Source organism: Pieris brassicae, chromosome 10 (genome assembly GCF_905147105.1).
Source record: "Pieris brassicae chromosome 10, ilPieBrab1.1, whole genome shotgun sequence".
Classification (NCBI taxonomy): Eukaryota; Metazoa; Arthropoda; class Insecta; order Lepidoptera; family Pieridae; genus Pieris; species Pieris brassicae.
The window spans coordinates 14698508-14726165 of NC_059674.1; the positions used below are offsets into that span (position 1 = coordinate 14698508).

A 27658-nucleotide genomic window follows, 5' to 3' on the forward strand; every position below is an offset into this window, starting at 1 on the left:
TTAATTGTAAACAATTTATTAAAAAAGGGGCTTAAGAGCTTTCAGAACATGGTAAAAAATTATATGTGTATTTTATCGTATTTAACAATCATATTTTATAATGACAATATGGGTACGGGTAGAACTTGTTTATTTTAATTGCCTTTAAGTTACCTACCAATACATTGGTCCTTGCTTGCTTGCGTACTTTTAATCATTGTTGTTGTATAAAGTATCAAATCAGTAGTATGCTGTAGATATAGTAATTATATAATATATAGTTTTGGGATATTCTGCTTAACTATAAACAAGTATGTGTATAAATATTCTAGTGGACCATTCCGGTGTTGGAGAATGGGGCAGACACATACACAAATTCTTTTCTCACGTAATGATTAATTCTTAGATTTATTCATCATTTCTGGCAAGAAAGTTTTCAGCCCTCATTGCCTTATATTGACGAATTTTGACTTCTATGCCCTCGTAAATATTGTTAATCATCGATTAAAAGCAGTACTGTTAAGTATACGCTTATTACTATGGTAGAATTACTAAACTACTATTTCTTAAATTTACATTTTACTTTTAAGACTAGTGAACTTAAATGCGACTGCATTAACTTAGTAAGGCTTAAAAATAAATCTATTATTTAAAATGGACGGAATTAAAATTAATGGACGTAAGTAAATTAATATTAATGATTAAATGTGGTTTTTGCACTCATTAAAACTGTCAAGAAGACATTTTCGTACTTAAATATATATCATATTTTTAAAAAATTGCACAATTACTAGATGAACATTATAATGAAATCTAAACAAATAGTGGGTTTTAGATAAACAAGTTGCTTAATCTCATCTATACAGAATGGTCAAAATTACAAATAGTTTAGATGAAACACTGGGACACAGATTATTATTAAAATGTGAGCCGTTTCCTGTTAGCAAAGGTTAACAAGATGGCGCTGTTATAAAAGAGATGCCGAAATAACCTAGATACTGTAATAGCATAGATGTTGAAAAATATAACATTTACAATTCAAATTAAATCAATCTGTTGTGTTGAAATTAATTTCACGGTTAGTTTGATTTAATTTTTTTATAACACAGGTTTTACCTGTAGATTAAGAAGCGCCACCTAGTTTAAAAACCTCGAACTAATTTTCCATAGTTTTGGTAGTTTACTTAAATAATAAAGCTGTACTAAGGATCAATAATAAAAGACTAAACGTAGCTACACTACCACCAGATTGCTGTAACACTAGTTGGTTGTCCTGGGTGTGCTCGGCAACGGTAGCTGGAGTTCCATTTCTGTCACCCAAAAGCTGGTTTGCTACTTTCAAATTTTTTATCAAACCAAATACGTCTTCTGAAATTTTAAGATTATATTTATAATGTTTCAATTGTACTGTTTAAATTATGTAAAATAATTTTGATTATCGAATCATTTACTTTACTTCAAATATCAACTAATCTTCAATATAGAAAATTAGTTAAATTAAAGGCTATGCTGAATTATTGGACCCATAGATAATAATCTTTATTTATATCTCACAAATACATAGAGCAGAGAATAAAGCAACAGTTATTTATTATTATAAATAAATGATTTTCTTTGTTCTATCGGCAGGTCTTAAAAAGTAGGTATTGTAACATTTATGCTGAATAAACAATTATTAATTATTATTATAATATGTTGCAAGATTAACAAATTAATTATATATAAGGAAACTACATGGGGTATAAGTGTGTGAGTGTGTGTGTATGACAGTGTATGTATTGTGACTTACTTGTTAATCTAATAAACTTTTTAATTTTATACTATAAATTATTAGCTAACATTTAACATACAAATTAGTGTCAACTTATCATAGATAAAACCTTAGAAAATAATACCTGCTTCTTTATCTCCGTCCAAATAGTCTACTTTAATAAACGTAGTAAGCGACACTTCATACACTTTGTTACTGTCAGCGTTGGTAGCTATTGAGCGCCGTTTTCTACCATACGCTGTAACACCGTTACTGCATTGCACCTGAAACAAATAGAAATTATATATTTTTCCCCTAAAATGCATTTACTAAACTTTTATTTAGGTTTAGCAAAAGTCCTTAAATATTTAAGATATATCCATTTTCTCAAATAAGTAATCACGACAAGTTATTATTAATGATTAGGGTTCCAAATTTTTTTTTAAATCTATAGCGACGGAGAATATAATAGTTATGAGGGCATAATAGTGTTTTAATAAATGGATGACGTATTTTATATGGTTAAACGCTTCTAGGAAACCATTTAAAACTAATAACGAAAGTTATCAATACAAGCATGAACAAAACTACATTTGTCACACACATCGTCGCAAATGATTAAAAAAACTGTAAGGTTCTGGAGTTCCACTTACCCCTTGACACTTGTCAAGGCATACTGTAACAGTACCCTTAAATTGGACATAGGTCGTATCGGGAAACTTGAATGCCCTAAACTTGGCTGTCAAGTTATCACCATCGTTGGTTTGGAAGTTGTCAAAAAGGTAGGGGTCGATCGAACATCTGAAAAAGGTTTTTTCTTATTTTTAATACATAGAATTAATAGTTGTTGTAACCTACTATAAACTTATTAGTATTGATGGTGTCGTCATTACACTAGTATCTCAAAATAAATGTGACAACATTAGACGTAAGAGTGTTTTAATTCAAATTAAATTGAGAATCAGTCTTAGGTCACCACTGAGACAGATATAAAAAAGTTAACTATGACATTTGTGTATGAACTTGTGACGTCATACGTCATTTTGACCATTTTTGTTTAACGTTCAAAATGGCGGGAAAAGACATCCTTTTAATGGCGCAAAACATCAAATCTATGAATATTTCACGAGATATTTATATAGTAAGTTGCTAAAATTTTAGAACACTGTTCATATTCACAATCATAGTTTTCATCAATATCGAGAATTGTTTAAACTTACCCATTAAATATTATGGTCTCCTGCTGTTTACCCGTGTCTGTCACATGCATGTAGCTCACCAATAATCCATATACGGGTGCCGACGAGTTATCCAGGAATATTTCCATGGATAAAGGAGTCCCGGGGCTGACGGAGATCTCACCTGATACTCTGTAAGAGTAAGTACATACAAATATTAATATAATTTAATTATATACACGAGTTATGTAACCTAACTTTACTAAGTTATATATAAATATTTTAGTTAATAAGCAGAAGTGTAAACAAAATGAAAACAATCATCGCACACTTGAAGTCAATATTGAGCCCTTTAGTTTCTACCACACTCATAAATTGTATTTTAAACATTCTCCTTTCCGATGATGTCCAATAACATAAGTTTCATTCAGATTTGTGAACCCTAAGATAAGCCAAGTTAGTTGTTGTTAGCTTCGCAACCCCATTACCCGTAATTTTTTGTTAGTAATATTAGGAACCATTCAGTTGTTACCCAGTTTCAAACATAGTGTTTTATTTAACAAATAAGAACCGCCACCGAACATAATTCACGTAATGAAAAAATAAACATGGCAAAATTACGAAAACTCATTCACAATAATCTTTCCTCCGCAAGCATTGGCGAAATCGCATAAATGCTACGTTTTGCGTGTAAAAAAACCCATAACAATTAATACCCACAACATAATAACAATTAGATAAATCGTTACGATTATTTTGCAGATAATCAAACGACGTATTGAATAAACTTATTACTTGACAGCGTGCCGTTTTCTATATCTGCACAAAGTTACCTTCTACCAGTACTCACAACGAAATTTATCAACATTTACCGTATAATATATATAGGTTCATATTGTTTTCAAGATTTTTTAAGTTTTTGCTATCATTTAGTCTTTAGTATTATACAATACCTATACATGTTATAATATTACCTAAATTAATTGTATTATATTAATATTTGAAACTTACTGTTTTCCATTCTGTTTGACGACCGCCCCCAAGATTGGTTCGGGGGCACGGCCTTCTTCGTATCGTGTTATGTCAAGAACCCTGCAAATGTAATAAAAGCCTTAGAATTATAGTTGACAAATAAAACGAAAGGACTTTTCCTCTTAGCACACAATTTACTATACCGCCATCTAGCTGTTGCTTAAGATGTTAGAGTATTAGTCTTGTAAAATGCTATAAGATGGTACGGCAATAAAATATCGGTATCGTATAGTATTGTCTTTTGTTCACATAGCTTTTACACATTAAGAAAAACACTTTTTGAACGGATTGAAGCTATGTATTATTATTAAAAACTTATAATACATAGCTTCACTCCGTTCAATCAGTATCGTATTTTATTTAAATAATATAGCTCGTTAAAATCATAGATAATAAGATGTAGAGCTAAGTTGTTTTTTGTAAATGTTAGTTAATGAGACGAAAATATTTATTTATCTTAAGACGTCTATGTGAAAGTACTGAAATTTTAATCTCATATTTTTATACAAAAATTAATTATACAGATAGTTTTTAGTATTTTTCTATTTCCTATTATTTATATTTCCCGTGGAAACCTGACCCTGAACTTCCACAAATATTTCAAGATCATAATTAGCCAAATCGGGCCAGCCATTCCCGAATTTTAGCAATACGAACGAACAGCTATTCATTTTTATATATATTCATTTATTATGTTTCCTTGATACATACTCAGGTTCACTAAAATCCAATGGGAAAGGTTCCACGGCTCTTCTAGATAAGGCTCGCTTGTTCGTGACGACACAACGCACCGTCACAGTTTCCCGCCCTCCCGATAACGTCTCTATCACTATTTTGTGGTAGTATGTTCGTTTTCCCTGAAAAATAACACATAAGATACAAATATTTTCAAAATATTATAAAAAATAATTGTATTGATTAATTTTTGCAGAAGACTCAATTAGAAAACTACGAAACAACACTGATTTGTCATAAAATTATTTATTTACCCTTCGTTATATACGTATAAAAACCAGATAACAAGTTAATAAGGCAACGAGCGGTGAATCGCTAACAAGCGATTTCTTCCAGGCAACCCTAGTATGAAAAATAAAAACTAAACACCAGCTGAGAGTACAGTGCAAGAAGATCATTAATACTTAACAAAAAATTAATGTATTCCTGGAGATATAGTAACTAAAACTTATATAAAATAATAATATTATAAAAAAATAAAAGGTATTCTTAGGACTACCGAGTCATAATTTATAAATATAAGAAGCTAATTACAAGGCCGAAGAGAAATGCTCAAAACGAAGATTCTTAAATAAATTTCGAGACTGAGCTCGTCTAATATCAAGTGGTAAGGAGTTACGATGTAGGATACTTTGCACAGTATAAAAGGAGTAAACAAATTACTACTATTACTCGTATAAGACAATTTCTAACTTCGATTAAAAAAAATACTTACAGTGATCTTATTTAGTACTCGGGTGACGGCACACTTGTGGTAATCCTGGAGGTCTAACATGTATGTAGCTGCATCGCCCTCCATCACTGGCTGACAGGGCGAATATTCTAAAAGCAGAAACATTTACTATTGAATTTTATATCAACATTACAGTATAAACGGTACCAGTTGTGTGGTATTTTTTAAACAACAGTTTTTTAGAATTAATGTGAATTTTAGAATTAAAGGAAGGGGTTTCGAGGATTAAGTTCGTAAAAGAGAAAAAGACGTAGAGTACATTGACAGTAAAAGTATTTCTTTTCTTTTCTTATTGATTTAAGAACCTTCACGTGCAACTTAGCTTACTTTAAATGACAATAAATAATTCTATATAACTCTGAAAATAAAGTCGTGGTTAGATGTTAGTGATATATTGGACAATGGACAACAATTTTTGTATTCAATTAAAAACCGTTGTCCCAATTTCTCTACAAACAATAGTTCCTATCGTAAAAGAATTCGTGAGAACTACTTGTTTACTTTCTCGGTGATAAAAATAAAAATGAATGCAGGTTTTACTGTAATTATAATACCCATTTTACACTTCTTCTCCATCTTTTTTCTTCTTTTACCATCTAGAATTATGCATATCGTTTCTATATAATTAGAATTTGTTTGAGTCCGATTGACGCACCCACCTCAAATCACGTTTCTTGAGATATTTTCTTAAGAAACGTATCACACTATATACGCAGAATTATCTAAAGATGTATACTGTATAAATCAAAGTATTTCTAAATAATTCAGCCATAACTTCCAAAAGTATCCCCCATCCCTTTATCCCTTCCTCTTGTTCTGGCAGAAAATGGTAATTCACCAAAACTATAACTAGACCTTTATTAAAAATAAATTGATATTATCTTTATTGGCGTTACGTTCTGAACCACTTTAACCATTTATACTGTATCTTAATTATTTTAAATTCTTCGGAAAGATAAATCAACTGGAATATATTAAGTAGGCGTAGGAGACAAACTCACTCTGATTGAAGATTGCTAGGCCAAAAAGTTTGAATGATAATTTACCTTTTAACTGGTCGAGGTATGATATCTTCCTGTCGCCATCTATAGGCACAATCACCTTCATGTAATCGGGGCCACATTGAATTTGTGCCTCGCTACCTGTTGAAACAATTTTTTTTTAAACATATTGGTTTCTTTAGTTTCTATAAAAAATATTATATCTAGGTATAAATTATTAATTTATTAACTAAGACTATCTTACTAAGACTAAGCACTAAAGATAACATAACACTAACTACGCTATTATCTTTGGGTACTCGTGTGGTGGATAAATCACATCTAAATTAATAAAAAATCTATCAGCATAGGACAGGTTGACAAGATATCTTTGAGATTTTTAGTAAGTGTATATAATGTAAGTTTTGAAATGTTAGTGATAATTTTGTTTTTAAGGAAGTGGTTAAAGATGAAAGGGCCTCGGAAGGAGAAAAAGCGTTGGGCGAAGAAAGTGCGTCTTTTGTGGTGTGGTGTGTCGGGTGTTTGTTTCCAAAAAAGTCTGCATGTTGCTATTAAGTATAATTGTCTAACAGTTAAAAGCTTTGTTTCTTTGAATAATTTTGCTAAATTTTCAGCATTGAAGACAATTCCTCTACACCCCATACCGATATGCAGTAACAAAATATCGACTGGCATAATGCAGAATACACTATCTTGATTGTATGTGGATCAGAAAGTTTTCTAAGGCGTTTGAAAACATCAGTTTGCAAACTCTAAATCAGTGATTGAATTCCTTCTAATATGTATTTACCAATAAAATCATTAAATCATTAAATCATTGAATATTTGACACTCGTCACGCCTATTTAAAAGGTTTATAAAGAATATAACGATTATTGATGAATAGGTCGCATAAAATCTTGCCAAATTACACGAATACATTCGATGCTGCGAGCGAAGGAGTATAAAACAGTTCAATTCATAATTTATGAAGAATAATTCAAGTCCTGTTGGCTGTACCGTTAAAATTTGCACATCGAAATAAATCTGGTTTTCGGATGCAACCAAAAAAGTTGTAGGACCACCTTTGATGTGACTCACAGTTACATCATTCTTAAATATAATTTTAACGTTCTTGATTATATCTATTGTAAAAGACGCATTCAAATAATAATAATAACAGTATGCAGGTTGTCTGTAATATCAGCAAAAAAGATTTATATAATTTTTAAAAATGTTTGGATTACTATTGCGGGCTGAAGTCCTCGGGCGTACCGTACCGTTCAGCTATCAGTTAAATTAAAAAAAAATATCCAGATATTAGCGAGATGCCAATGCAATCCAATTTTCAGTTAAATTATTAATTAAGTAGCATAATCTAAAAGATGCGAAAAATACTTCGCATGGAAGAAAAAAAGCTATGCTTTATCGACAACAATCCGTTCTTCACTCTAATATCTGTAATCTTTAGTTCATATAACAGCCATAAAGATTACCTGTAGATATTATCTAAACAATACATAATCACACCATAAATGATAAATACGGTAAGACCATTTTGGGATTATTTCACACGAGCGTCAAGATGCGGAACGGGTGACGACCGATAGGTCATAGGCTATAGAAAATAATAATTGTCTATGGGTAATTGCCATAGATGATTTCCTCTGTTGTCTCTACTATAGAAAGGCGGGTACTATAGAAACGTGGGAGAGACGTTTAGCATGCAACGAAATTATTACTTAAGTTTTAATCCACAATCACCACATTAATACATTTTTGGGTAAGTGATGAATTTAAAGACACTGATTTAAATTTGAGTACAATATAATAATAATAAATGTTTGGGTCGCCGAGTTATCTTGTTAAGTATAATCTATGTGAAATATAGTAATAAAGGAAGTTGATTTAAAACAATGATAGAGAAACGCAACCAAAGCCAAGTTCCGTAACTAGTAGAGTCTGTGAACCATGCGAAATCGTTCCTTGTCTGGATATACAGGTCGTTACAAGATTTTTTTTGCTTTTCATTCCTTCACATATTAATAATATTCCTATCTAATAAACATATAGACCACATAGGAACCTATACTTTACATAATTGTATTTCAATACAGCTGACAATGTATTTAATATTAATATAAGCTTTTATGCCAATATGTATTTACGATCTCTAATTATATTAGTTTTTAAATTAAATTAGTTTTTTTTCGTATTTGAACGTAAAAGTACAGTTTTAAGATAAACTTTTATGAAACTTCACCAGTTACGAAGAAAACTTTAAATTAAGTATAAAATTCCGCACAAAACGGTTAAAATTTTCAACTTTTATGCAGATGTTCTATTTTGAAACTCGTTTTATGTTTCGTCTTTTCTTATGTATATTTGCAGATATTACGCATTTATTTTAGACAACTGTAATATTTATAAATACTAAGATTTATTTTTAAACTAAACTACACAAATATTTTTTTATTTTAAAATGTAGCAAACTACCACTAGTGCTGACAGCTTTTTTGGTAAAATGGTTTACTGAGTAATTACTCAGGTCAACGTAGCGCAAAAAACACAAGGAACTGGACCACCATGTATACTGTTTACAATGCGTTACGATCAGATAATTTAGATCGTTAATCCAGGTCCAAGTTGCTCTGAATGGTCAAGTTATTGTTAACATAAAAATCTTTTCTCTACAAAATGATAAACACTAACTAAATTACGCTTATTAATAGCCTAGTAAAATCTGTATTCTCTTTAATTTAATTCATTATCATATAATGTATTCTTCATTTTTTATCTATGGTTTTAAATTGGGAACTGGCAATGTATATACCATAGACTGATAAATATACGAAATAAACTCACAGAGGGTTATATGAATTCGCTTTCATGTACTGACTAACGTTAATAATGAATAAGTGTTTCTAATAATGAAATGCAAAAAATGGGCCGCTACAGACGCGCCGACATCCGCAGCGGTGCAACACTTACGCGACTCGAATATTAATTTGTGACGTTTGTTAACGACTGTTATGTCACAGTTTTGGCGTGTAATTTTAGTAAGGACTTTGTTGATGGAATTTCTTTCTTTCGTCAGGTATCAAAACCATCCTAACATTTAACATCATATCTGCCAACCACGTAATGGCGGCCATTGATTGTATTATAACAAATGAAATTTATCATAGAGTCCTAAACAATAGTCTCATTGGCATAATCTATAGAATTTTTATTTTTTAAATTTATTTGAAAAACGAATGTACATTCCTATGAGTGTCACGTGTATCCGCTCTCTGTTCTGTCCTAACCTAGACCGTTAACATTTTAAAGATGCTATTTTGTTTTAAATTTGGAATAACATTTTCAATTATCATAACACAAATGACAGTTGGCCAGAATGGTTATATATTAAAAATATAAATTTCCACAGTAACATAATGATAAGTCACTTATGTGATGTATGTTTTGCATTTAATGTAATCGTCTATTCGTAAAATAAACCTGCTTAGAAAACTGTAGGTAACTTTGAAAATGAATGAATCAGAAACAACTATGATAATTTAATAACTTTATACGTTTCCCATAAACGGATAAGCAATGCGCAATGACATCACAAATGCGATGAGGATATCGCTTTGACAATGTGAAATAGCCCGTGAATGCTTACAAATTATCATGATTGTGGATTTATAAGTATTTTTGCATACAAACGTCGCACCGCCTTTGTATTTATTCATTTAGTATTCAAAATTATATGAGCCATGTGACTTTGCAGACGACTCTTGACCCTGATTAAGCAGTGTTGGCTGTGTCTTCAGTGTGCGACACTCATCCCTGGTGGAAGGTTCGATCCCCGGCTGTGCAATGGACTTTCTGTCTATGTCCGCATCTAACACGCTCGGACTTCGAAGTAAATCGTGCGGAAAGGCTGATTTTGTCTATGAAATAATGATTATAACGAAATGCTATCTGAATATTATAAATCTATTGTGTAAAAATAAAGTCAAATTTTGTCTATTAACATGCGCGTACGGTGAAGGAAAACATGGAGAGGAAACTAGTATGTCATAGACTTTGTATAAGTTAGTCCAGGAGCCCTAAAGACTTGTGGCACCACAGGACTTGACACGAGGCGAGAGACTCATCTAGTTGCTCAAGTCATTTGGATTTTGTTTAGAATTCTGTATCAGTTTCTTTGGTTAACAGAGAAAGAAACTCAGTTTTATAACTTTACATTAATTGAAAATACAATTTCATAAGCATTCTTAATAAATTAAATGCAAACAAATTAATTGACAGTCGCATTCCATGAATAGCCTTCGATATTTATTGTTTCTTGATCCGAGTCGGAATTCTTGTAGACTTATATTTTTGCATCTCTTGCTTGAATATATTTATAAATAAATAAAAATAACTAATTGACTAACATTTCTCGCTCATCCATGCATTTAAGATGATAAAAATGAATATTTGAACCTTCAAATGTCCAAAATATACTGAAATAATCACCTACTATACTGCAGCATTGGTTAAAGTGTGTTTATTAAGAATTTAAGATTAATTATAGTTTTAGTTATAAAGAATAAGGCTTTAAATTAATTAATTAAAAGTCACTATATTCGATTACTGTTAGTTCAAAAGGTCGCAAGATATAAAAAAAATAAAATGAATGCGCAAAATTCAAATACGGCTAGATCAATTCATGTTTTTTTTTTAAATTTATTCTAGAACTGTGAAGAAGGTTTTTTATTCAGGAAAAGCGAACAGTTTCTATGTGATAGCATAGTAAAATGTTCCATAAGGCGAAAAAACTTAGCGGAGTAGCTAGTAAGATAATAAAATTGGCATTAAGTTTATCACGACATCCTTTTTGTTCAAACCCAACTTGCTCTACCACTGAGCTAAGACGTGAAAGCCTGATTTAAATAAATTATTATTATCGCTTGCACGAACGAGGAATCGAACCTGTTATCTGTTGAAAATCTCGGAATCTCCTGACCACGAATTGTACTTAGCTCTCGACTAACTGTGTGAAGACGTATTGTATGTTTATTTGTTTGGTACAAGTGATATGCGAAACCTTTAACCCTTATTGTAAATCCGTTTGTATTAAGGTAATTTGCTAAGGGAATTTCTTTTAAACTCAGTTGTCTATGAGATATAATAAATCCAAATATGTAGTTAGTTTAAATTAATATTAAAGATTAAAATTTTCGTCAGTAAAGTAGTTATGATTATTATAAAATATACATAAACTAAACTTACAGAGAAAAAATGGCAATACCATGTATTACGAAATTATTTTCACCCAGATTTTGTTGTGTAGTATAGAGTACATATGACAGATATGACATACTTTTTAGTATATATTTAGACGGCTTTATTAACATAAGACTTAGACCACAATTTCTATGTAACATTTAAATAAACGGTTAAATTTTACCGCATACTTCAAGACGTTCTAATTGAAGTGTTTTCTTTAAAATAATATGTTATTTGGAATATACACAAGGACTAAGGTTCTCATTACTTTGTATGAGATAAACTCCTACACATTTAAATTTATTTTACTTACCTACGTGAAATAAAGCAATCTGTTCCGCACGGCTGTATTTTATTGTTAAAAATTTTGGAAATCAATATGGGTCGTCAGAGCCACAAAATATAACGATACATTTACGAAAAGTAAGTGAAAATGGCCTATTTCGCTAGAAATAAAGTATTAATAGGAGAAATCTGCATGAAACATGGCTTTAAAGCGTTAATGGAGTAAAATAAATTTATGAAAAAATCCATTAATGAAAATATTGATTGCTATGTGATAGAAGACGATGACAGATTTACAAACGATGTCGTAACGTATAAATAAATATTGGTTGAATGACAATTACCTAAAAAAATGACGTTTGTTTTCATCCATATTACGTCATAGGGACTGGTCGCCATCTTGCATAGACGTTTTGACGGGTAAAATTTCGATTAATTAAAGACTTAACAGAAAAAAAATATAATTGTGTAGGTTTCACATAGTCAGTAATAAATAATATGAAATGATTTTTAAAATCTTGTCAATATTCCTAACCGGTTAGTTCGTATAGTTCGCATAAAAAGTGTTTATAAAAAGCTTTAGTTAAATATGAAAAGTGATTTTTTTTACTTTTCTTATATATAGAAACTTATACATATAACTTATATATATATAGAAACTTTTTTATTAATACCAAGATTAATTTTAATTGGTTTTTGTTCACAACGTAAATTTCTAGATTGGTACTCATCTTTCTTGTAGTAAAGTACTTAATGTCTATAAAATGTTAATCTACTAAATGTTGAAACTAAAAGGACTAAAGGCGCTCACCTGCTACCTTAGATGTTCATAAACTGTCTGCTACTTAGCCACCGTACGAAACACCTGCTTGTTTAGGCTGACTGTAGCTTAACCCTATTTCTAATAATAATTATCATACATTTTATGTATATGCAGAATAAAATAATGAATAACTCAAACATTCTTTCTGTATAGAATAGCGAAATTTAAATTAATAAGACTAAAATGTCACTTAAAAAAAAAACTAAATTTTATTGTTTTGAGGTCAGCTTTTTGTATCTATATAAAGTATTTTCCATATAATAGAAATATTCAAAGGAAATAGAATTTTAGGTCTTTAAAAATGGAAGAGTTGTATTCATTATACTTTTAAGTTGCATACAAAACTAAGGGTAAGACAGAAATTATATAATAAGACTATAATTAGCGCGATCTCCCGTATGTCATAAGTTAATACATATTGATGTACAGGGAACAGATCAAGTAGTAAGTAGTCTCGTTTCTAAATCATACCCTAAATCCTACCTCAAAAATAACGATATTTTTAAAACGATAATATAACATTGAAGCCTATTTTTGTGTATTGCCAGCCTTATACATAGGACCTTGTACATAAAAATATATTACAAGAAAACTAGTCCTGTCACCAGTGTATCGCACGTTTTACGAGTTGTAGAAGTGGCGCATGAGGTAACTGTGACATAGAGATGTGCTTGTATCGATAAATGTTTCCGTATTTACATACACGTATTACTACTATAATATTAATTCGACTCAGGGCCCTTTGAGAAAAGAGTGTACCAATTCTTCAAAAGCCGGCAACGCACTCGCTAGCCCTTTTTCATTGAGAGGGTGGTGGTATCACTTAACGCAAGGTGAGCCTCTTGCCCCACTGTAATATTCAAAAAACTAATAAATAAGGTTGAGGGTATGGTTGAGTATGACTAAGGCTAAAAGAGGGCGGGGATCCATTTCATCATTATAAATTGTTTTCTTGGTATTATATCCATGTAAAGGGGTAAGTTTTCTGTTATTAAAAATAGTATTGGGAATTTTACTTACAATATAATCATAAAAAATCTGTCATAAAAAAAACTAATGAGATTTTCCTAAACATTATTATTTAATTCAGTAAAAATACTCCGAAGTCTAACATATATTAGATACTTATCTATACAGATAGGAAAAACAACATTTAAAGCCGAGAAAATGGAATTGGAATATAAAAGATTTAAAGTTAGATTGAAAGTCCATACAGAGTCATGACCCGTCGGCAGATGAAAGGGTTTCGCGAATCTGTTAATCTGTCATTTCCGATGTACGATAAGCTTACTGTAGAATTTGCTCAGATTTAGCGTCTAGCTGAAAACAGCCTATGGAGAATTTGTTAAAAGGACTTATCTATGGTCATTGTTCTAGAATTCTGTTGTAATATTTTCGTATTTCTAGCAAAAAAAATTGTCAGCCGTCATGGGACGCCTGGCAGAGGTAAAACATTGAAATTATTATCTACAATATGTATATATGACGACAGGAACTCAATAAGGCATAGCTAAAAAAAAGTTTGCAGAAAATTATGTCTATTTATTAAATAAACATTTATTTGTTAAAATATCTTTTACTTATTAAGAAAAACACTTATAATTATTTACATAATTTAATTTCAGTTTTAATAATAATACATAGTTTTAATAATAAAACTTTAATCCGTTCAAAAAGTGTTTTTCTTAAACATTGATTTTTATTAATAACAAATTTTTTTATCTACGAATATATCTGTTTTACCTCCCATACCAATTATAGCTTTAAATTATTGTTTATCTGTTTGACTTAAACATTTGAGATTTGCTTAACTGACGGGATTTTGTTGCCATAAAGTGAAATAAATCTACGTATTGCATTGAATTGGCCAAACTCATATTATTTATTCTATCATAAACAATTTTTACATAAAGAATTCCTGTGATAATATCAAAACATTCAAATGTTGTAAAAGTATCGATGTATCGTAACATGCCTATAAATCCAATACGCAAAGAAAGACCCTTGTAATCTATTTTTAAACCAATATCTTAAAACAACCGGTATTTAATAGCTTTTTACGTTTGTCAGTTTATTTTTACCCTCAGACCGGATGGACTACCTTATATATTTCTAAATGCTTTTGTTTGTAGACCAGAGTTTCCCAAACTGGGGCCCACGCCCTACAGGGCAATTTGAGGTTTCTTAAGGTTCGAAATTCGAAAATTATTTGGATTTTTAATTTACTTACTGTGTTTTGTTAACAATTTCCTACTAATTTCTTCCTAAAGCCCATCATTAAAGTTTCTTAAGTAAACAATTCAAAATTCTAGAAAGGCTGAGGCACAAAAATGCTTGGAAAAACTGGTCTAGACTAAGCTTTAAATTTTGTCGTACAAAAAAAATGCTGTCAATTTTTAGGTCTAAAGTATGGCGATTTCCGCACGACGGCCTGTGATCGAACTTACGAACGATGGATGAGAGCTGTTCGCTGAACCCAAGGCCAACATTGCTCTCTGCTCTCGTGGTCTAAGGCATATATCAAAATCGCAATGAACTTTTTGACGTTTGTTTCCGTTTTTATTGACAAGGACATAGGACTGTTGGGACACCGTCTTGTCTAGAGAGCGTTTTCACGGGTTCATGAAATTATGAATGTCTTATTTGAATTTTAGTAACAGAATTAAAAATAACAATTTGTGTAGGTTCCATGGTTGTTAATATTCGTTTTGGTTTCTAAAATATCGTCAAACAAGCCATTCCTTTGTTGAGCGAACGCCTAGAACTCCCGACGGCCCTTAGAGTTTGAGGTGAAATTTCTTAGCCATAAAATACATGATCGCAATATGTACTATGATACACCATAAGCGGTGTTCTGACCGCAGGTGTAGTTTATCAGAAATCCAAGAAAAACTGACCTCTACAAAACTAGAATAACATTTGTAGGTCAAACGCATCCTAGTAGTAATGTCTAGTACAAATTGCATCCGCCACTTTCCCTTATTACAAGTCGTTCAATCATTGGAACCAGGTTCCATGTTTTTTCTTATAACCGTCCTTGATAAAACCGTTTACCTTGATACGTTTAAAAAAGAAATATATAAGGAGGATCAAAACACATATTTTGTTTTACTTTGTATCTTACCAATGGCGATACAAACTTTTACGTTATGGCCTAATAGTCGATCAGGCTTCTCTGAAACGCCATCGAGTATGGGCTTAAAGCATGCCGGTTTCGGTAGTATTTTCTTACCGACACTGTAAGAGCGTGTATTAAATGTGCATATAGACAGAAAATCGACTTTTATAATTTTATCTTTTGTAGTATGTATATATATAGTATATACTATGTATATATACTCATTCTACGTGTATGGCTATACTTAAAACAAACGTGCCTACTCATGTGTCTTCATTACACCGTAAACACAATTTGACAGAAATAATACTTTAGTTATAACTAAAGTGGAATTATATTGGACACAAAATTTTTGTTTAACTTTCCCTTGGTTTGGATTGTCTGAAAAAGTCGTTTATAAGTAATAATGTCACCTCTTGCATTGCATCCATGTTTCACATGTATTCGCCCTTAATATAAGTGCAATGAGTTGCATTTGAGTCAAAAAAATTCAGTCATATGCAAGCTCATAAGTTATTGACGCCTCGAGCCCGCTTTAACAAAACTTTATGAAACGATCCTAAATTCAACTAAATTCCAGTCTAAAGTGTAAATCTGATGTTGTGTTCGCTATGAATTGAGATTTATGAAAACATTGTTACATAGTATTTATTTACGGAATAATCTACCTTTAGAGGATCTTACAGTGAGAAGAATCAACACAAATTGTAGGAGTACATCTGCAAATTGGTGTCATACGGGCGTCAAGTATATTTTACCTAATAGCAGCTTTCATAGTAGTATTACCATTTTTACCAGTCACACAGGTTTCCTTACGCACCCTCTTTACCTAATTGCTCAACTCCAGCGAGCCATTTACTCACATTTCTGTCAATTCAATTATTACGGTGACAATATAACAATATTACACAGGTCTGGGTATACACCGAGAACGTTACTTCTCAGAGTAGACCATTAAACTTTAATACATTTAATAGTAAACGATTAAATCAGGCAATAAAATTTCTGATTGAGTCTGTGGTGAATTAATTTAAATGTAATGCTAAATAACCTTTAACTCTTAATGAACGAATCTCAGACGTTAAGTATTCATAATCAACAAAGATAGTCCCGTAAACTCCAATAGAGCATGGGGCTGACTGTACTGTATCTCCGTCACGCATCATTTCACATGATTTCCCTCCCCAAACATATATATATATGTCGGAGCTTATAAATTAACAACGTCAGTTCAAAACAGTTAAAACTTGTGTTTTATTCGATTTGCCGATATTACGTAGATTGTGTAGTCTTCTTTGACGAATTTTGTTAACGCTTTTGACATTCATAAGCATACGCTATGACGCAACTAAACTAAATAAATCAATTTTGATTTTTTGAGTGACTGAATCTACAAATTTAGTACTATCAAATAGTTAATACGTCGTAAATTTAAAGACTAAAGGCGCTATAAATAACAAAAATATCGCTACACCAAAACTCTCACATTTATAATATTTTTATACCTTCATTATAAGGTGACATTCGCATAAAATCGCCAACAATATTATTATCAGATTTTATCGTGGGAACGCTGAATTAAGCATTAGGCGATGTAAATCAACCTTTTGTTATAATTCTGTGAAAGTTTTAAAGGTATGATCGACCGTGGAGATACACATTTGTCATTTTTATGTTAAGGCAAATTTGATTCGAAACATAGTAAAAAATAATTTTAAGCTTTTAGGTATGGGCCTCTGATTTCTGTATCTGTCCCGTAATTATTTCTAATATCCTTGTGTGCCAGATTTTTGGGACTAACACATACTGGTTTCGTCACGATGTCTTCTTTCACCGTACGAGCGAGTGTTAGATGCGCACATAGACAAAGTCCATTGGTGCAAAGCCGGGGATCGAAGCTACGACCTCTAGGATGAGAGATGTAGGACGTTGATATGTGTGGAGGAAGGATGTTGTACTGTTCATATAACCTAAAGGATTCTCGACCAGGATAACCATTGACTGAACTTTGTAAGCGCTTTTCAGGGTATATCGTCATCGCAGTGATTTCTAAACGCAGATTGTGGGTGCTTATGTTATTAATTAACTTTATAATTGGAGAAAAATATTACTTATGGATTTTATGTAATTTACGGTATCAGTTAGATCTCATTAATTCTAAATGTAAAACACTCTCGCGTGAATGTAAATTCACAAGCGTCAGTCGTAAATATCTAGCGCATACCATAAATCTGTCATTAAAAAAATTAAAATCTAAAGCACCGCACATAATGATTCGATACTAAATACAATTAGTTAACTTAACATTGTTAATGTAACAGCTTGCCTTTTATAAAAACCATAATTATCCCCTATAAGCTATTTAGTCAAGAGTTTTAATAAAAACAATGTAAAAAGATAATCCTGGCAGGTTTACCTGAGAAATATTAATGTCGCCTTAAAAAGATGGCGCGGAACGTGTTCTATTTTTAAAGCAGTGTCAATTTTGTTTTTTTAAGCAAGCCTGCATCCGTTTTGTCATCCGTGTGGTCAGCATAGAGTCTAGAATTTTGTAGCGATTAAATCGATGGCTTGTAGTAAGCGATGACAGCTCGTTTAGCATACTTTTGTTCGATGAAGATAAATTTATTTTCTGACTTAAATCTATAGTTTGTGATATTTTATAACTACAGTTATCTAATAAGCATTACGCTATTTTAATAAAAATAAAAATTATAATAAGGTTGTTCAAGTGCCTATTTTATTGCTTATCTTCTTTGATATTTTTTCTTTCATCTGGCTCTATATTTATGACTTTAAGTAATGGGTCATAAAGAGTTTATATTAAAGAGAAATTAAGGGCTCCCATTGTTTTTAATTGAAAAATTTACCACGGTTCAACGTGATTACTGTAATTATAAACCTATGTTTGGACGTTACATAAAAAGGTTTATGAGTAGAAAATAATTTTTGATTATGTATGCGGCGAATGCAATGTTTGGTCATAAATAACCGGTGTTTTAACATACATATTTTGTTTTTAATAACAAAGTAAGACTTTCTTTTAGATTCCCATACCGCTTGTTAGGAATCTAAATTGCAAAGCCCGAGGGCGACAGATGCATAGACGTACCTACTAAATCACCGTTTCGAAATATCACGAACATATTGTGTTAAACTAGTTTACGGGCCTAAAGCGATTGGGGATTTTTGCTGTTAAATGCCGACCTATCTTCGATGATAGTTCTGAGATATTCACTCACTCTTATCGATCAGAAAAGTAGATTTCACCGTGGTTGGAGTTATTCTGAATATCCATGACATTAAATAAATGATTCCCAGATTGGATTCGATTTCAATTTTCGAACGTTGCCCAAAGAGTCAGAAACATAATAGATCATTACTAGTTTCCGATGCGATCACAATCACAGACAATAAGTTTATTATATTCTGTGCTCGTCGCGTCGCTGAGTGAGGGATCGCGGAATAACGAGGACATAAATAAAACATTGCTTTTTGTTACGATACGTCATAGTCAAAGTTCAAATGCCGCATTTCCGTACTGTATGTACTTATTATGCAAGCTATCAAATGTTATATTGAAAATAATTTGGTTATCGGTGCACGACAAGTGTATACCGAATTAGTTTATAATTATTGATGTAAAGCACAAAATACGTGCATCTGTGTTGCCGGTGCTTAGTCCCCCTTTTGTTAAGTATTTAAAAGTGCAATATGCACCTAAAAACGTCCGAATAAACGCTATATTTTAATAATGTAGCGAAGTTAACCATTTTTTATATGTTCAAGAAGCGTAACCATTTCTTGCGGGAGGTTAAATTATCTATGATCTAATATGTTTCAAAGTCACGGCCATTTTAATTATAAACTCTTTTATATTCGCGACATGTTTTTGTTTTCACGAACTGGCAACACACGACCGCTTCTGCGAATTATTTACCCATATAATAAGAATAAAGCAATAACAAGTTTCTGATTAAAAAATAAATTTATTGTCTGTAAAAGACGAAAGATATTTCGTAGGATGAGAACAAGTAATATTATTGTTTATTTGACCTTTTTACCCGATGCAATTTATTTCCAATACGTACTATATATTTTAAAATGGAATCAAATAGCTTGTACACTATTTTGGAATAGGTTACTAATATTTGTCTCGCACAAACCGTGCAGGCCAAGAAAGGAAAAAAAAATGTCTCAAGAATAACTATAGTGTAACTATCTGTGTTATTGAACTCTATGATACATAGTCTCTTTGTCATTAATTGCTTCCATTGAGTTACGGCATTACAATTAGATACTATGCTCTGACGGATAGCTGTCGATAGATAAAATCAATTTCTCACACATAACAAGAGTGCATTGTTTGGTTTATGAGAAAACAGATTATAATTGTACAAATTACATGGTATACTCGTAATGTTGGAGGCTGGCGTTTTATTAATAAAAACTGAAGGTTTTCCAGTTTCATATACAATTTAGTAGATTATAAATATTTTAACCATCTGAACTACATTTTCTGCATAAATTTATCGAATCTTAAACATAATATCTCTTACTCAATGAACCTAAGAAGTTAAGTTACTTCAGCGAAACATTTCTTAGCATACTGTTGTAATTCATACTTAACTATAACTTTAATATCATACTTTATTCTTGATAAAGAATAAATTAATTGCTAATTAATCCATCTTAATTATTTTATAAGTAAAAAGAAAGATAAATTGAAGCCTTGCAGCCCAGCTCCTTGTGAAAATCTGGATGCTGGATACTGGAACTGGTAGTAAATGTAAATTTAGAATCAATTGAATATAATTTCTGTTGACGTTCATAAGTGTACTTGATTACTTGATTTAAGTCAAAACAATAGGTATGTTAAAACACAAGGTAAAAACAAGGACGGTCAAGTTCTTGGTAATATGGATGAATTAAGTATACATGACGTGATGTATTTGTTAAGGCAAAAGTGGATAAATACAGTATATTTGCTGTTAGTTATAGAGGTCATGTTTTTAAGGCCCCGATTTATTTGCAGAGCTCAAAGATTTACAGAGTATAATAAAATCTAACGCCATTGTGACGTTCGCTATGACATGTTCTCTTTTTAAAATTCTAAAAATATATTTGCTCAGACAACGGGTTGGTCGACTATAAATTTATTTAGTTATTTCCGATAAAATGTCAATCTCTAGTAGTTAATTGGATTGGATTGGCACTAAGTATAGAAAGCGGCCGATAGTAACTGCCACTAGCTTACTAGCTTTAAATAGGCAGCAAATACTCACTCCACCACCAGTATGAATGAATTTGTTGTCTGAATAGACCACAGCAGTGTTCGCCTAGTGGCTTCCGCATGCAACTCTCAACCCTGAGGTCGTAAGTTCCAGCCCTTGTTGTGCATCAAAAGACTTTCTTTCTATATGCACATTTAACATTGGCTCGACCGGTGAAGGGAAACATCGTCAGGAAACCAGCTCACCTTAGACCCAAAAAGTCGACATATGTCAGGCACAGAAGGTATATCACCTATATCAATTAACGGTGCCTATTGTCCTACTAAAGATGGTACAAGTATAGTCTAAAACGGAGAAGTTTTTGAGGTTTGTTGGGGCCTCAGTTTATGTAAGTCTGCCTTATATGGGTCTGATACAATTGTGATTCATAATAACCCACACAAATCCTTAGCCTACCAAAAATGGGTTCGATTGCCAATCTCATTAAAAAATCTTGCCTTTGCGCCTTGCCATAAAGCTCATATCTCTTTACATGTAACATGTGCAAATGTTAAAAACACAGTAAATATATCATTATTGTCATGTGATACAGTGCATTTTCGAATGTTCTAAGAACGCATTTTGACTACCCACGTAACACCTACATGGCATGAGAAAAGTTTTTAATATGTATTTAATAACTTAAGCAATGACACGGCAATTTACAGTTAAAGGGAACGAACTCTGAAGAACCGATTTCCTCTATAATTTTTTGGAAAATATTATCCTAGTTCACATTTCCTTTTTTAAAATAGCTGTAAATTGTGGAATCGACTCCCGGTGGACGTCCTCCCTCTTCCCTGGGAAATAAGACCTTCAATTGTTTAAAAAAAGAGCATACTCCTCGTTCATAGGCCTGCAGGCAACCACTAATAAGCCCTTGGGCTGGTCCCGTAGGCTCCATCGCATATCCTATTCATGCCTTTAGTTCTAAAGCACGAACGAGTGCTTACACATTTCCATGATATTACGTATTTCCATTTGCCTAAATCTGGTGTTTTGATATTTCTGGTATTTTTTTAAGCACAACAAGCAAGCTCTTTCATTTTAGCCTTGAGTCTCGCGAGTGCGTGTGAGCTTTCCCTGTATTGAATTAATTTTTAAGGTCAAACATCATAGCCGATTGGAATAAAGCAATAAGTCAAGCGTAGGCTGGATTTAATGATTAAGGTGCATATTGCTATTGAATTACGACTCACCAATGCAACTATAGTCGTCAAGGTTATGAAACTTAAAGTATATAAATATTATTAGCTGCCCCCGCGAACTTCGTTTCTCCATAATGAGATTTTCTTTAGCCTACCTTTTTAGTACATACCACCATGAAACATTTTGCTATGCTACCCCAGAGACTGTTCGGTTTTCCGGAATGAATTTTTGTTAGGTTTTTCTGTGTATTTTTCTCCATATAAACCTCAGAGTTTATGTCATAAGTTTTTAATTAACAAATAAAAAATAAGGCTGAAAATTAAGGGTTGTATGTATTTTTGTATACTGTACCACAAAAAAAAAATGTTTGATTAAAAATAAATTTAAAAACTCAAACATTTAGGAGGATGAAAAATAGATGTCCGATTCACAGACCTATGTGGACAGATAACCGATATGCACAAAAATTTCACGAATAATGAGTTACGCCAAAGATCATCCACTTTATTGTTGTAGACTTCATGAGAAGACCTCTCGCTGGCATTAATGTTAATGTAATATTTAAAAATGGAAAACGAATTTAATATACATTAATAAATCAACTTCTTGTTAACAAAGTGACGCATGAGTGTAATGTATCGTCCTAATTGATCATTACTGATCTTTACTTTTATAGGCTTCGCATGGTGTCCAGAAACTCAGACGGAATAACTCGAGCGAAAGAAGCGGTTTTCTGTTTGAAAAGTGGCCAATGCCATAGTTACATATAATAGATATATTATTATATGCGCTGTATATATACGACTGCTATATACAATGGGAAGCTAGGATCAGCTTTTACCATAATACCTTACTCATCTGTCCCTATAATACAAGACATAATAATAGCCTTCATTTATAAGACCGACATTGACTGACGGAGATTATAATCAAGCGCAGCATTAAAATATTTGTGGTCACTTTCTATGGGCATTATATGTGTTATTATAATAGTTACTAACACGTTTATTTTTCTAAAATTAAAAGTACTAATAAGTTACTATATGATAAAATTAAATAAATTTCCTTTTAATATTGTCTTTCATTGACATTAGGAATAATTTTAATAGATGTATTTTTACGCTATAATAATCTTTGCTATAGGTAAAAATATGTAACGTAACTAGGCCAACTAATCTAGTAAGGGGAAAAAATAAATAAAAAAGAGAGAAATACTAATAAATCAAAACCATAATTCATTTAATAAATATACAAAGTATATTTTTTTACATGCATCATAGATTAAATAATATCATTAATATTATTGTATTTCATTTATTCTCATGCATAATACCGATCGAAGGATATGTCGGAATAGATACACAGTAAAAACTCACGCCAATGACCTATCACCGTTATGTGATGCCGTAAAAAATATACAAACAAAAAGAAAGAGCGCGACAGACTTTGATATTGATTTTTAATCAAAAGGATTTGTAGATGTCTACTTATTTCGTTTTATGCATTTACTATATGTTCATTTAAGATTCTCGAAATTTGTCGCAATGTATTATAAAAGATTAAAAAGGAGACAGACACAATACTTGCACAGATATTAAATAAATATAACTCTAAAAGCATTGGAGGTATGAAATGTATTAAACTGAAATTATAGGTAAATGCCTATAAAATCATAAAACAAAGTGCTAACTGACTTATTTGGCGTAGGCGTAGGATTGTTAACTAAGAAGACGTCAAAAACATTTGAAGTATAGACAATTGTATATCTGCGGTTTACAGATAACATTGATATATGTCAAAATCCAATACATTTCTGGGGGCTTAGTCAAGATGCCTTAACAGTAGTTAGTATTAAATATGCCTTAATTTGTCGACACGAATTGTCATTTCTCCCTGACTTAGTCGGACGTAATGCCGAGTACGATTTCTAAATCTAGCCCTAAGATCAAAAAGGCCTATGTCTCACGTTTACAACGGATATTGGTATAATCATTTAATGAAGATTTGGTTCATTTTATTCTATGCCAGTGGGTCTGTTTATATAAAATCAGAGCATGTAATTTTATTACGTTCTGCTTAAATTGGTAAAGCGTAAAAACATTTGGTAACGGTTTGGATTTGAAAGGGCTATAAAAACAAACTTCCGAATTAAGTTTACGAATACTTTCATGTACGATTTCACTCATCAAGATTTTCCGCAGAATGTGATTTAGGTATAGCGTAGCGTTGTAGCATATTTATATGTATAATTTTAGAATGGTATAAATAACTCTGGTTTAAAAAAATGTTTTAAATTTCAATTTTAAACTAAAAGATGTATCTGCGCAGATTGTCATGTTTGTTACCATGGTGACCAATCCTATATATATATATATATCCTATATATACGGTTTATAATAAGTCAATATTCAAAATTCTAATATGTATGGAGCGTTTATCTATGTAAATATAAAACATACCAAAGTATGTTGCTAAGCGCAAAATTTGAAGACGATTGACCAATTTGAGTAGATTTTGAACTCTTAGAAAGGAAAAAGGAGGTAAAAATTTGAAAATATAACAAATAACTAATTTATTTGTATTTAGCACTTAAATTTTTATTCCGCAAAAGCGAATAGTCTGTTAGCATAGTAAAATATTCCATATGTTGCTGTAGCTACTACAATGGTTGGCTAAGTAAAAATCTTATTAAGGCAGAACAAAGTCGGTACCTAGCTAGTAGGAAATATATATTATTACAAAAAATATAAGCAATAAAAACTTACCTTTACCGACGGCCATATGAATGAAACTTAAACAAATAATAAGTTTGAGGATCGCCATTTTGTGTGGATTACCTGTAAAATTCAAAAACTAGTAAATAGTTGATAAACATTGAAATGACGCGCTCTGACGACCTTAACTGAAGCGTACCATACGCTGTCTTTTTATGTACAAAAAGAAATATACCACCATAAGAAGTACAGTTGTTTCATGATATAATAGATATGATTACTAAATTGTAAAAACTACCTAGAGTAGTTAACAAACCAAAGTGAAACTCATCCGACAAAACAGTTTCCATTTATAAATTTAAACATTATTCTTTACTTACTGCAGCTGTACGCCCTTGCGTTGGTATCTTTTTTAATATTATGACGTTCAGAAGTGTACAAAGTTAGTATCTAATATAAAAAAAATTAAATTATATTGCAAGCGATTATTATTTTATCGTTTTCTGGTCGGCCTATGTATTTGTTAGCCCATACCTGTCATTCTATTATTTTACATCGGATAAATTAAAACAATAAATATTTTAAAAATTTCTTTTTTGTTTGAAAAACGGTTAAAACCTTCGGAAATGTCAATGTCAATGGATTTAACATAACTGTCAGTGATGGGACTTAGTCGGCACCAACTGTCATTTACATACAAATTTAGTTTTCGACTTTCTACATACACTACTGTTAAGGCATCTTGACTTCGCCCAGATTTTAAATAACGAAACTGACAGTTGGTATAACTGCTATAAATCTATTTGGATACACATTCATTAAAAAAATTGGCAGCAGTTGACCGAAAATTGACAAGTTGAATCTGTGGAAATCTCATTCCTTTCGGTAACGCTCCAACAGAGAATGAGCTACCGTATTTTACAGTTATCTTATTTGCATAATTCATGATGATTAAAAATCATGTTTCTTAAAGATATTAGTGTTAAATGGATATATTGATTATTAATTTGGCCGATAACTGTAAATAATTACGAGTAAAAGATTAGATAAATATCTTTTTGATGTAAATTAGACTTTAAATGGATTTCCACATCCGATGTTTTATAGCTTACCATGTTTTCGGTGTTAAAATTCCACCTTAGATTGGAAAATACTATTAATATACAATTTGCACCAAGCAACCCAAACTTTTTGTTGAAAGAAATTTTTTTTTATTCTTATCGCTTCAAAGTTAGGTAGTTTCCATATCAATTGTACGCGTATTTTTTCCTTTTAATTAATGTGGTGACTGATTCATATTAATATTGGAAAGACGTAAGTAAGTATGACAAGGTACTCTTCCACTATGTCGATACGACGGTATCCTGCTGCAGCTAAAGGCCAGCAATTGGGGAGGGGCAGACGACATGGAGCGCTGTAAGTTTCTTATTTCGGAGGCCAATACCAGTGCAGTGAGTAAGTGACTGACTGAAGTAATCCGATGATATATATTTATATATTGCTATTTAGCAATCCGCGATAAATATGTATGTATCTATCTGTTATTCTTACTTTATTTAATAAGAAATACAATGTTAACTAATTTAATAAAACAATCTTAGCCATTTAACTTTGCAATTAATTGCAACTTTGTAAAGCAATAAAAATTCCTTAATTGTATCTTAGTAATTAACTAAGACAGCTCTATAAACATTTTGCCTTTGAGTGAAGATTCCGACACACAGTAGTGAAGTTGCCATTTTGAAATTTATTTATCGTTATATTAGCATCTTTATTATTTTTGTTTCACACATTCTTATCGAAGCAAAGATAATACTCAGATACTATGTGTATATTTTATGCTGAAAATCAGCATAGGACTTCTCATAATATATAGGACGTACAGTGAATGTGGAAGGACAACTAAATACTTACACCAAAAAAGATTGGTATACTTTGAACAGCTAGAATAATACACAACACACATCTAATTTTACAAGGGCTGTTTCACTGATTCAGTACATTCTTATTGTAAAGCAAAGTACGTAAGAATAGGACTTTAGCATTTTTATTAAGAAAATATACCTGCACAAAGCTTTACAACTTATTTCCTCTAAAAGAGTTGGGAGTCAAATATTCTATTATAGACAAATATAATACACGAACAATTCTACCATGTTTTTAAAAGAGAATGGGTATGTCGTGGATAATAATTAAATATATGAACTATGATCTGTAGACAGCTTTGCATTTAGTTTTTTTCCTTAAACAGCAACAATAAAGTATATTTATAACATATTCAAAATATAACCGAAATCCATTCAAATAAAGGAAGGAAAAAACGACAACTTCAGACTTTTCCCTCAAGGTTTTACATTTTTAACCTATGCCGTCATTCAAACTGTCAAACAAACGAATTGCCACCGAAATAAGCATTTTAATCCATTCAAAATCAAATCCTTGAACCAAAAAGTTTTCATTACTTAATTAAAGTACAGATAAAAAATACTCACAAAAACCATAAGCAATATCCTTGTTGACAGCTGATCAAATATGGCCGCACTTTATCGAACAGCGCGCACTATCGCTGCGCGCGCACTCCACGGCCTTACTGATTTTACCTACGCGTTGTGTGCGTGATTCGTTAGGACTTTGTCACATTGGCTAC

The 27658-nt window shown here is 31.6% G+C and overlaps 1 protein-coding gene across 1 annotated transcript; it reads right to left on the reverse strand.

The window, feature by feature from the left end:
* On the reverse strand, positions 1 to 27596 carry LOC123715500. Its single transcript, XM_045670524.1, has 10 exons — positions 27504 to 27596; positions 25063 to 25134; positions 6454 to 6549; positions 5390 to 5496; positions 4651 to 4796; positions 3919 to 3999; positions 2950 to 3099; positions 2383 to 2530; positions 1875 to 2013; positions 1 to 1347 (listed from the first exon to the last, which is right to left on the reverse strand). Exons 2-10 carry the CDS (start codon positions 25118 to 25120, stop codon positions 1160 to 1162), a joined length of 1113 nt encoding a protein of 370 aa, XP_045526480.1. The 5' UTR covers positions 25121 to 25134; positions 27504 to 27596; the 3' UTR covers positions 1 to 1159.
* Between the last annotated feature and the right edge of the window lie 62 nt (positions 27597 to 27658).

What these genes read in the sequence shown, in the direction of transcription:
- LOC123715500 (XM_045670524.1), bottom strand. Translation starts at nt 25,120, where the DNA reads ATGGCGATCCTCAAACTTATTATTTGTTTAAGTTTCATTCATATGGCC. An exon ending in TTGGATTTTAGTGAACCTGA is followed by an intron (nt 4,000 to 4,650) that starts GTATGTATCAAG and finishes TTACATTTGCAG; the next exon opens with GGTTCTTGACATAACACGAT. An exon ending in GAGACCATAATATTTAATGG is followed by an intron (nt 2,531 to 2,949) that starts GTAAGTTTAAAC and finishes AACCTTTTTCAG; the next exon opens with ATGTTCGATCGACCCCTACC.